At 44.5% G+C, this 12311-nt stretch overlaps 1 protein-coding gene across 2 annotated transcripts; it reads right to left on the minus strand.

Moving 5' to 3' along the window:
• Positions 1 to 2232: 2232 nt before the first annotated feature.
• PSME2 (proteasome activator subunit 2) lies at positions 2233 to 11778 on the minus strand. 2 transcript variants are annotated; one of them, XM_053362847.1, is made up of 11 exons: positions 11575 to 11778; positions 9213 to 9245; positions 9042 to 9104; positions 6542 to 6628; positions 6050 to 6074; positions 5564 to 5661; positions 4516 to 4584; positions 4344 to 4411; positions 4100 to 4154; positions 3097 to 3183; positions 2233 to 2977 (listed from the first exon to the last, which is right to left on the minus strand). In XM_053362847.1, the coding sequence occupies exons 1-11, from the start codon at positions 11620 to 11622 to the stop codon at positions 2897 to 2899; spliced, it is 714 nt and encodes a 237-aa protein (XP_053218822.1). In that variant the 5' UTR covers positions 11623 to 11778; the 3' UTR covers positions 2233 to 2896. The 2 variants fall into 2 exon arrangements, with proteins under 2 accessions (XP_053218822.1, XP_053218821.1); XM_053362846.1 differs by having other exon boundaries at positions 6050 to 6080.
• Between the last annotated feature and the right edge of the window lie 533 nt (positions 11779 to 12311).

The following is a 12311-nucleotide window of genomic DNA, read 5'->3' on the forward strand; positions in this document are numbered from 1 at the left end:
TCGGCGCCTTGTGAAATCAGCCGGCTTCCTTCCCCCACAGCAGCCTGTGGCGCTTCCGGTCTCGTGTCGAACTAGGCCTCTCCCGCCTTTCGGCAACTCGCGCCTCTATGGTTTCGCCCTCTCCCGTGATTTCCAATGCAGAGGGCCTGCGCCTGCCAACCACAGAGTTAGCACGGTTTCTAGAGCGTCGCCACTCCTCGCCCATAGAGAATTACTGTATGCCGAATGGCGGCTTTCAGCGTTTACCGGAAGCTCGGCTTGTGCCTCTCTAGACTTTTTCCGGCGTCATTGAGCTCGCTTTCCCAGGATCATAAAATAATATGCTAGAGTGGCTCCTGCACTCCCCAAACCCGGAAGTTAGACATAAAGTAGTATTCTCTCATAAGCCTAAAATATATTATAGGGGGTCACATACAAAGCTGCCTCTCCCCCCATCCCTATAGACAGCCTATGCCTTTAATAGTACACGGCCAGAAACTCAACAGATGCAGCTTTCTCATCAGTACCACCAAACTAGGAAAAGCTGCACCTGTTGAGTTTCTAGCAGCTCCTAGACAAATACTGGTTACGTGGGAGCTGGTTAAAGTTAAATCCTTCGAAGACAGAGGTCCTTTGGCAGGATCAGGACGATATGGGATTGGGGGGGCAACTCCCATCTCTTGCGGGGGCGCAATTAGTGCCAGCACCGTCCGTTAAGAGTTTGGGTGTAATCTTTGACACCTCCCTTTCCATGGAGGCACAGATTACAGCTATAACAAAGGCGGCATTTTTTCATCTCCGCCAAGCTAAGCAGTTGGCTCCTTACCTCTCTCGCCCTGACTTAGCCACTGTGATCCACACAACGGTCACCCCCAGACTGGATTATTGTTAACTCGCTCTACGTGGGGCTGCCCTTGAGACTGACCCAGAAACTCCAGCGGGTGCAGAATGCCGCGGCGAGACTCCTTACGGGGTCCTTGCTGCGGGATCACATTCACCCAGTGCTATACTAGCTGCACTGGCTCCTGGTGGGGTACAGGATCAGGTTTAAGGTGCTGGTTTTAACCTTTAAAGCCCTATACGGCCTAAGACCCTCGTACCTGCGGGACTGCCTCTCCTGGTATGTCCCACGGAGGACCTTACGGTCTTCAAACAAAAACAAAAATATCTTGGAGGTCCCGGGCCACAGAGAGTGAAATATACTCAGAGTCGCAAAGTGATTTCATGCTCTTTATTCAGCTCATAGTGGTGAGGAGGAATGAATGAATGTCCCCTCAAAGTACCTGCTTTATATACATTATTTACACAATGGGCTGCACATGATTGGCTAATTCCGGAATTCTACTGTAAGCCAATCAGGTTGTGGATTCACTTCTATCTGGAGCATGATTGGGTAGTTCCTGCCAACCAATCATACTGCTGCATTGTTCTAGGACCAATCAGACTGCTGCATTCTGAATCCTATTGTTCTAGGACCAATCAGACTCGTGCCTTTTGGATCCTATTCAACTCAGTACGTAACACCGAGGTTAGGCTGGCCTCAACCACGGCATTTTCAGCTGTGGCTCCGATCTAGTGGAACGCTCTGTCACAAGAGACTAGGGCCCTGCGGGACTTGACATCTTTCCGCAGGGCCTACAAGACAGAGCTGTTCCACCTGGCCTTTGGCCAGGGCACAGCCTGACCCCCTCCTTTGGCAATCCTCACAAAACTCTAGCTCAATGGTTGCCATTAATCTGATTTGAACTGATTTTATAATGAACTGATTTTAGAATGTTGTATCATTTTACTGTTGTTAGCTGCTCTGAGCCCGGCTTCGGCTGGGGAGGGCGGGATATAAATAAAATTTTATTATTATTATTATTACTGATCCATTATGTTCAGGTGTAACAGCAAAGGGAACCAGTGTGGCGTTCTGGTGTCAGGAACTCCTGGGTTCAAATCCCCAAGTAGCCAAGAACCTTACTAGGTGATCTTGGGCCAGGAAACATGGGTTATTAAAAGCAGGGATATTAGCACCTGGGGGAGCATTCAGATTGGGGGTAAAACAACAGCCTATGGGGAAGGTTTAGACATCCCATCAAAACTGGAACACCCAGTAGCTGCTTTAATGGGAATAAAATAAAACTGGGAGATCAGATCAAGGATTGGCCACTCAATTACTGTTTTGCCTCTGATTCAGTTCCAGGATCAAACTGCGAAGAAGCTGGTTTTAATTTCCCAAGTCCCAAAGAAAGAGACGCAGACAGAAAATTAAACAAGGCATGTTTTTTTTATTATTATTATGAGACAAAGTAGTCATTTCCAAAGTATCACAAGCTTTCAAATGGCAGAAAACAGCCACCAGGCACAGAAATTCAGAGCACAAAAATGAAAAATATTGTTTAAAGGCTCTGCTATATGGATTTCTTAGATGAGTGTGATGATCTTAACAGAGGCTGCAGCAGGCTAAATTAATCTGATTACAAAGCGAGAACTTGGTGCTCTCCAGTCGTTTTGGACTACAACTCCCATCAGCCTCAGCCAGCACGTTTGTAGTGGGTGATGGGAGTTGTAGTTCACAAGATCTGGAGGGAAACCAGCTTGGTGGTGGCTGTGCTAAAGTGAGAGGGTTCACAGTGGTTCTAGATTCAAGCAATTAAAAAAAAAACCATAGCTAGTGAAACCTTGGATTTCTCCAGCTCTTATTATGTTCCATTTCACAGAACTTTTGTAAGAAAGAAAAGGCCAAATATTAAGGCATTGTTCATACTCAGCCACAGACATTTGTGAATCCACTTTTACTCTCTCTCCACCCCCCCACCCCCCAAAAATATTTTTCTTTCTACCTCTATATTGCTCTGGTTTCCCCATGACAGCAAAACACCCAAAGAAAGATAGGAGAACTTGGCAGAGGTGGTTGTCACAGATTCCAGAATCAGTACATGGATGGCTTCTCTTCACCTTTGGGGTTGGTCAATTTCTCCAGGTTTTTGCTCAAGATGTGGTAGAGCTCAGCCTGCAGCGGATGGCAAAACACTTGTAAGCGCTAAGAGATTTTTCTCGGTTGCGCTCTGCTATTTCCCTCTCTTTTTCGACTGCTGTACTAACCCATCACCTCCCTCCTAGCATACTCACATAGAACCCACGGATATCGAGCAACATCATCTGGATTTCCCTGTACACGGCCTCATCCCGCTCATGAACGAGACACCGGTAATCCATCTGCAAGGGAGTAAGTCAGATCACAACCAGGGACACCATTTCAAGGACGTTAAAAAGTTTCTCCTGGCCAAGATCGAGTTCTTGAGCTTGAACGCTTTCGAGGCCGAAAAAGCCTAAAGGAAGGCTTAAATCACTCAGCCTGAAGAGCTCAGCTGGTTATGCTGGGTGAGTCATTCATTCTCAGAAACAACAATATGTGAAGCTGCGAGAAGCTAAGTTGTTTACAACAGGTACAAGGCCACTCTGAAGAATGATTTTTACACATGTGCTGCTTCCGGGCTGGACAGAGAGAGATGTTTAGTCTCAACTCTGCTATCACAGTGGGAAGATGTAAAGAAATTGGTTTGGCAGCTTTTCGGGTCAGGCCCAGAGCGTTAAGATGAAGCTGAACCTCCATCAGGGATCTGATAAATGCATGTAGAGTTTGTAACCGTGACGCTTAAGAATGACAGTAAAGACTCCTGTTGTACATAGCTGTCAACGTTTCCCTTTTTTTAAAGGGAAATTCCCTTATTCTGAATAGGATTCCTCGCAAGAAAAGGGGAACGTTGACAGCTATGCTGTTGTACCAAAACACTTCCTGCGATTGATTTCTACACTCCATGCAAGACTTGGGACTCCTACATGCTTGGAAGCTGCATGTTAATCTGCTAAAAAAAGGGGCCCGGTACTTGGACCCAAGGAAAGGAGTTTTGGTTGCCTTAAAAATTCCAACAGGTTAGAGTGTGATGCTGTTAATGCCAGGGTTGCAGGTTTAATCCCCATATGGGACGGATGCATATTCCTTCATTGCAGGGGGTTGAACTAAATGATCCGCAGGGTCCCTTCCAACTCTACAATTCTATTAACTCGATGACACTCCTCAACCGATCCCTCTAAGTCAGAGTGGAAGGACTTGTGTTATTCTGTTACTCACCACATGGGTATCCTTAGAAGCCTTTGCGACGGCATCCCCACGCTCTAAAAAATACCTGGAATGAAGAATGATGCCGATGGTCAGAATGTGTGTTACCTGCTCTACTGCTAGACCGTCACCCAGAACAGACTAAAAGTGAAATGAAACAAAAAGAGCTCCAGAACAAAGTGCTAATACGCAGAACGGTCCTGAGGACAAATTACCCAGAATACCCGGTGGTTACCCTCTCATCCTTTCCTCTTACTTGGCAATGGTGGTCTGGAAAGCCTCTGCCTTGGTCTTCAGGGCTGTGATCCGTTCCAGAACCTTCTCCTGTCAAGAGGAAAGAAACAAGACGAGTTGTGCTTTTGGGTTGGCAAGGGGCGGGCTGTGGATCGGCGACAGGCGGATTCTCCGAGCGCCTCGCTTCCTCTTACCTGAACCGCTACGCCAAAATCGTTGCCGTCCTCGATTTTGGGAATCATGTATTGAATCCAGGTTGTCACCTGAGGGGAACGAGGAGAAAGGAAGCTGAGGGAGCATTGATCGAAGGGCTCATTTTTGCCAGCTAGCCCAGATACACTTCTGAGAAAAACCACATATACCGTATTTTTCGCACCATAGGACGCACCGGACAATAGGACGCACCTTGTTTTAGAGGGGGGAAGAACAAGAAAAAAAATTTCTCCCCCTCTCTGCCCAGCACCCCTTCAGCGAAGCGGCAGGAGGCGCTGCGCAGAGAGGGGGAGAATTTCCCCCCTCTTGTTTTCCCCCTCTAAAACAAGGTGCCATTTAAGGTGCGTTCAGTTGCCTTCAGGCGGCTACCTTGGAAGCCTGGAGAGCGAGAGGGGTCGGTGCGCACCAACCCCTCTCGCTCTCCAGGCTTCAGGTTCCTTTCGACCTGCTCTTTGGGGCTGGCGGGGGGAAGCCCACCACCAGCCCCAAAGAGCAGGTCGGGGAGCAGCGGAGAGGCTGCTGCCATAGTCGCGCGTCACCTCTTCAGCCGGGAGAGGGTCGCGGGGCTATGGCGTCTTCGCTCCATGGGACGCACACACATTTCCCCTTCGTTTTTGAAGGGGAAAAAGTGTGTCCTATATAGCGAAAAATACGGCAATTTAAGATTTTTAACAGACTAGAGCCTCCAGGCACTTTTTATACAATTTGGCCCTTCCTTTGTTACGCATACCTTCCCCAAGACAAGCCTTGCAAATCTTGAACTACCCGTGGCAACCAAATAACGCTGATATTCTATGTGAAGACAATTTTTATCCTCACCTTTTCCCTTCCTTTCACGATCTGGGCTTTCCGTTGCTTAAGCCACAGGTAACCGCAGGTTTTAAAAAAAATTCGTCTTTTTACAAGCTTTCCCGAACCGACATAATTTTAGAGTTCCGCTTTTTACGTTTTAATTTCTGCCCGTCGCTAGGACCACGCTTTCTGCGTTGTGCACATTGTAAAAAAGGAAAAGGGGGACAAAATATTTACCAGTATGCATTTCTCTTTGAACTCCCGGACTTCGGGTTTGACACGATCCAAAAGCGAAATGATTGCTTCGTTGGCCTTCAGGTAGCCACATTTTGGAGCTACAGGGGGCAGAAAGTGAAAGTCAGTCTCCAAATATTCAACAAATTTGTTGAATATCTGAAAAGAATATGTGAGCACTGTGAAAGCAGAGATATATTGTTAAAAACAAATAGGAGTGGGAGGGAAGTTTAATGGCAATATAAACAGAGGAATGCGTAAACTGAGAAGTAATTATGGATGATTGTCAGAGAAGCCGAAGGAAGTCTAAAAAGAATCAAATTTGTGAAAATTTGTGAAAATTTGGCATAATTGTATATTTGTGTTGGAAAATAATAAAAATTATTTTTTTAAAAAAAGAAAGTCAGTCTCCAAAATGCAATGAAATATTATTTGCGCTCATCCCAAAATCTTATTTCCCTTCCTTCCCACGGAGGACCCCTCTCTCACCTTCCTTGTCCTTCTCCTTTTCTATCTCCATCTGTATGAGAAAAACAAACACCAGCAAATGCTATTACATCCTTAATCAGTGCCGGATTTACATATAAGCTAAACAAGCTATAGCTTAGGCCCCCACTCTCTTGTGGGCGCCAAAAAAATTTAAAGGGATAAAAACCCCTGGATGTACATTTCCAAAATATAAGATAAAAAACCAAATAAAATAAAACCTACATACAGCAACAGTGTTTTGTGTTGTGTAGGCTCCTATTAGGCTTTAGATACCTATTCGGTCCATAAATGACCATATGGCATATATTCAACCCCAAAAACAGCGACAATTTGTTGTTGACAAAGGACGGCTGGACATATAAAGGGCTCCATTGCCTTCAGTAGCTGAGGGCCTCATCAAACCTAAATGTGGCCCTGATCCTTATCCTTGCAGGTGGCTCTTGGGTTTTCTTGGGGGGGGGGTTAGAGAAGAAGACCCCTCAAACAACTCACCTCATCATCTTTGGGAGGGGGGTCTGGAATGGGGATGTCCAGCGGGGCATGGAGGGTGGTCAAATCTTTAACGTTCAGCGCCCCTTCCTGAAAAGAGAACTATGGTTACAGGGCAGCTATGTAAAGGCAGTGTGGTATAGTGGTTGGAGCACCGGACTAGGACTTGGGAACGCCCCGTAACTGCTCCCTGGGGCCTAATCTACACTACAGATCTGAAACAGCCTCTGGTTTCACCCCAGAGTCTTCGTTTCACCCCAGAATCGTTAGGAGACCCAGAACTAGAATTTGCAGAGGGGTTTTACAATTGATCCCTCTCCCCAAGGAACTCTGGGACTTGTAGTTCTTCCAAGGGGAATAGGAAGGAAGAAATTAGTTTTAGAGAAAGACAGGGAAACAGGAAAAAAGTCTGTGTGGTTCAAATATCGCATCAGGACCTGGGAGTTTGGGTTCCAAGTCCTCACTCAGCTATGAAGCTCACTGGACGACCTCGGACCAGACACGGACTCTCAGTGTGGCCTACCTCAGAGGATTGTTGAGAGGTTATAATGAGGAAAGGATAAAAAACATGGATGGGGTGGGGTGTAAATATAACTTTTTAATTCTTCATGTACGCTACAGCAGCAGCAAGAATACTTATTGCAAAGCATTGGAAGACACAAGATCTACCCACCTTGGAAGAATGGCAGATGCAAGAATGGCAGAGCGGGTGGAGGAGGATTGGAAGAAGTTTAAAACCTACTTACAAAAACACTGTAAAATCTTTGAATGCTGATGACATTGAAATGAAATGAAGGGGTTCTAGTAAATAAGGGAAAGAAGAGTATGAAAGAAGGGATAGACATTGGATGAAAATCGGGAAAGTATAATACGTGAGGGAAATCACTTAAGGATAAAACTAATAAGAATGAATTTGCTGATCAATTTTAAAGTGGAATACAAGAAAGGGAGGCGGGTGGAAGTCAGGAAAATAAGGCAATGAATGATAAGAATCTGAAAAGAGGTTCTTCTCTTTTTTCTTTTCTTTTTTTGTGCTAAATGTTTTAATATCTTTTTCCTTTTTTCTGGTTTGCTATATCTTTTTTCTTTTTCTATTTGTTGTGTTTTAATTGTTGGTATTTGTTGGTGTTTTAATATGTATTGTTTTCCGTTTGTATTTTTTTTTGTAAAACTTAATAAAATATTATTTAAAAAATATATATATATAACTTTTTAAGTGCAAATGTCGTATAGTTAAAGCCATGGTTTTCCCAGTAGTGATGTATGGAAGTGAGAGCTGGACCATAAGGAAGGCTGATCGCCAAAGAATGGATGCTTTTGAATTCTGGAGGAGACTCTTGAGAGTCCCATGGACTACAAGAAGATCAAACCTCTCCATTCTGAAGGAAATCAGCCCTGAGTGCTCACTGGAAGGACAGATCCTGAAGCTGAGGCTCCAATACTTTGGCCACCTCATGAGAAGAAAAGACTCCCTGGAAAAGACCCTGATGTTGGGAAAGATGGAGGGCGCAAGGAGAAGGGGATGACGGAGGACGAGATGGTGGGACAGTGTTCTTGAAGCTACAAACATGAGCCTGACCAAACTGTGGGAGGCAGTGGAAGACAGGAGTGCTTGGCGTGCTCTGGTCCATGGGGTCAGAAAGAGTCGGACACGACTAAACGACTAAACAACAACAACAAAGTGCAAATGTAAGCAGGAAAATAAATAAGGGGACAGGGATCAAGATAAAGGGAGAGAGAAGTTAGCGAAAATGTATAAAGTCAGTAATAAATGTTGGAAATGTAAAGAAAAAGAGGGAACATTTTATCACATGTGGTGGGAATGTAAAAAGGTGAAATGCTTCTGGGAGATGATATATAATGAGATGAAAAAAATGTTGGAATATACATTTATAAAGAAACCAGAAGCATTTTTACTGGGCATTGTTGGGAGTGATATAAATAGAAAGGAATGTAAGCTCTTTTTATATGCAATAAGAACAACAAGAATATTACTGGCCCAAAAATGGAAGCAAGAAGAATTACCGACGATTGAAGAATGGAGGATGAAGTTAATGGACTATGCAGAATTAGATAAACTAACAGGAAGGATTCAAAACCGGCGGGACCAGAAATTCACGGAAGACTGGAGTAAATTTACGGACTATTTGAAAAGTATTTGTGAAGATCAGACGACTTTTGTAGGTTTGCAAGAAGTTTTGTGAGGCGTATTATTGGAAGTATTGCAAAAATGGAGAAGGGGGAGGATGATTTGTTAAGAGATGTAAAGGCAATAAAAAGTTAAGAAGTGGTTAAAACGGTGAATCATCAGAGGTGCTGATGGAAGTCCAAAAAGATTGTATAAGTGATAAGTTTTGTGGTACATTTTATAATTTATATGTTAAAATCAATAAAAATTATTTTTTAAAAAAAAAGATAAAGGGAGAGAGAAGGGGGAGTTATATAAATTCGTCTCCGAAAAAGGATCTGGCCACCCTGAGGGGTCTTGCTGGTGTTCTCTTACCTTGAGGAACTGATCCAATTGCAGTATTTTCCTGGGCAAAAACGAGCACAGAAATTCTTCGCCCTGCAAGATGAGCAGGGGCGGGGGGATTAAAAGAAACAAATTACCTTTTGGGAGAGGGGTATTTGGAGAGATTTGGGGGGGCGGGATTATAAAGCAAAAGAGGCTTACCTCTTGCAAAAGGGACGCTCTGAAAACAGCCATCTAAGGGAGAGAAAGAGAGATTGTGAAATGCAACCGCTTCTGGGGCTCAGCACAAACATTACGGAACAGCAGCATATAATACACAAGTTCTCTGGAATAGCAATGTTTCCCTGGATAAAAAATTCCATATTTTAGGAATCCTGCCAGAAAAATTCCACAAAGCAGTGCATAGACCCCATCTATACAGATGTGTCCAAATATGTTTTAATATTGACTTCAATGTGTTTTCGTGCAGGCTTTAAAAAAACACACACACATTCATTTAAACCATACACTGTACCTCCGAGAAACTTGGGAATTGTAGTTCAAAACACCACCCACTGAGCTATAATTCCCAGCACCCTGAACAAACTTCATTTCCCAGGATTCTTCAGGAGCGGAGTGTATTAATATGATTTCATTCTATGGTGTATACATAGCCCAAATAAAATAGCAATTTATGTAAATCAGGTGTGGCTAACCCTCTCTGATCCGCCACCAAGTGGGTTCCCTTTTCTGCTGTTCCCCAAAATCCAAGATTTGGGTATCAACAAAAAGGGGGGGGGGCAGAATTAAAAGCAGATGTGGCAGATTTTCCAAACTAGATTCCCCCTGCACAGATCATCAAAGGGACTGTTTGCCTTTGTGAATGGAAACCTAGCCAGATAGGCAGGGTATAAATAAAACAAAACAAAAATAAAAATAATTACTATTACTATTATTATGTGAGAGGGTCTTTTTTATGTGTGGCCAGACCCATTTTCAGCATGCGGCCCCCGAGCATTTTGGAATTTGGCCCTTGAGGCAGAAAACCACCCTTAGCCATGCCTGAGGTAAATAATTAGCAGAAGTGCAGACATCTCCCTCTAAGAATAAATAGGGGATTTCTGTAGCGGGGTGAAGGCTGAAATAAAATACGAAGGTCAGGAACGCTCGCCCACCAGATGTCAAAGAGAAAAACAACCACCAGGCTTTTAGAAGACATCTGAAGGCAGCCCTATTCAGGGAAGCTTTTAATGTTTGATGCATTACTGTACAGTGGTACCTTGGGTTAAGTACTTAATTCGTTCCAGAGGTCTGGTCTTAACCTGAAGAACCACTTTAGCTAAAGGGGCCTCCTGCTGCTGCCGTGCTGCTGGAGCCCGATTTCTGTTCTCATCCTGAAGCAAATTTCTTAACCTGAAGCACTATTTCTGGGTTAGCGGAGTCTGTAACCTGAAGCGTATGTAACCTGAGGTACCACTGTATTTTAATATATATATATTTTTAAGCCACCCAGAGTGCCTGGGGAAGCCCAGCCAGATGGGTGGGGTATAAATAATAAACAAATTTATTATTATTATTATTATTATTATTATTATTATTATTATTATTATGCCAGTACAGTTACACCCACCCTTGCAACAAATAGATTCCTATCATCTATTACTGGATTCCTGTAGGTCCCACGAGGTGCATACAATTGTATATTTGGAAGTGAATCTTTTGTCCAATGTTTGTCTCGGACCCACAACCCTGAGATTATAAATCTCATGCTCTACCAACTCAGCTATCAAGTCTCTGACAACATAGCTATAAATTATAACTGACTCATAAGCTGAAAATAATGGCAATAAGCCTGCAGTCTTCAGCCTGCTGATCTGAAAGCTAACCCCACCAATGTCAACGGGAATACAGCCCTAAGTCTTGCTTTCCTAGGCGTAAGTCCCCACAGACCATACTGGGGTGGGAAAACACCTTCCTGACCTAGTCTCCCCCCTTTCAGAGCCTGCTGTTTGGCCTGAGGTGGGGAATATAACTGAAGACGCCCCCAAGCATGTGCAGAGTGCCTTTCCGCCCAGCATTAAGCAGAGGGCCTCTCCAAATCTGGGATAAGAGAGAGGGAGTGTGGCCTAGTGGTTAAGTGTCAAACGAGAACCTGTCAGAGCTGGGTTCGAATCCCCGCTCAGCCACTGGGTGTGGCCTTGCGCCAGTCTCTGCCTAACCTACCTACCCAACAAGGTTGTTGTGGGGGATTAAACGAGGAGGGGGAGAAGAACCACAGAGCCCACCTTGAGCTCCTGGGGGAAAAGGGTGGCATAGAAATAAATGCATTTGTAGGAACTGAAGGTCTGTTCCCCCGGTTGGCCCGTGCCTGAAAACGAGCAATGAGGTGGTGGTGGGAGGAACGGGCTGCTTAGTTATAACTAACCCTCAGCACATGCTCAGAGGCACTCTCGTTTCTCAGAAGCCACCAGATCCCGGCAATAACCTTAGTCCCCGCACCCTATTTTTAGAGAGCACCTTCCATTTGACCCCCTGCCAGACTTCACCCCGATTTATACCCAGTTTCCCCCCCCCAACTCCGCACCTTTTCACGGGACTCCTTGCTGACTTGGATGGTGCAGGATTTGGCCATCGTGGCGTTGTTGGGGGAGTCTTGTTGAGGCAGGGAGGGAAAGAATCCGAACAGAATCAGCAGAAAAACAGCCTCGCCGATCGCCCCTTCCTGCAAGCAGTTCAGTTCCACACCTTCACTTTCGCTTTCGCATTCACACGTTCCGCCCACGCGGCCGACCCCTTTCCCTTTCCCTCCCCCGCCCCCCCCCCCGCGCATCGACAGGGTCGCCTTTCCTCGCGTTGCACAGAAATAGCCCCGGGAAGGACGAAACCCAACTTCCCAAGGAATGCGAACATTTCGCAAGAGAGAACTTTGCAGGGTCGACGGCGCCCTCGCAGCCACGTAGCTCAGCTTCGCGGCACCCCCACTTTAAAAAAATCCCCTAATGTAATAAGTATAAAAGACGTGTGGCGTAAAAGGTGGAAGTCTTTTAAAACATTTTAATTAAGACTGATATTTTGCAAGATGGAAATATAAAATTGTATGCAAGTATAGATCTGAAATTGTTGTTTATGGTGAACACTTTTCTATTTTCTAAATTTCTATTTTTAACTTTTCTTTCTTCTTTTATTCTCTTTTTTTCCCCTCTTTTCGAATATTGCTTTACAGATGTGTAAATAATTATGTTCATGTGTATATGTATGAGATTTGTTTCTTTATTTCTTTTCTTATTTGATATTCTTTTTGTATTTAATAAAATTTAATTA

Source organism: Podarcis raffonei, chromosome 13 (genome assembly GCF_027172205.1).
Source record: "Podarcis raffonei isolate rPodRaf1 chromosome 13, rPodRaf1.pri, whole genome shotgun sequence".
NCBI classification, from domain to species: Eukaryota; Metazoa; Chordata; class Lepidosauria; order Squamata; family Lacertidae; genus Podarcis; species Podarcis raffonei.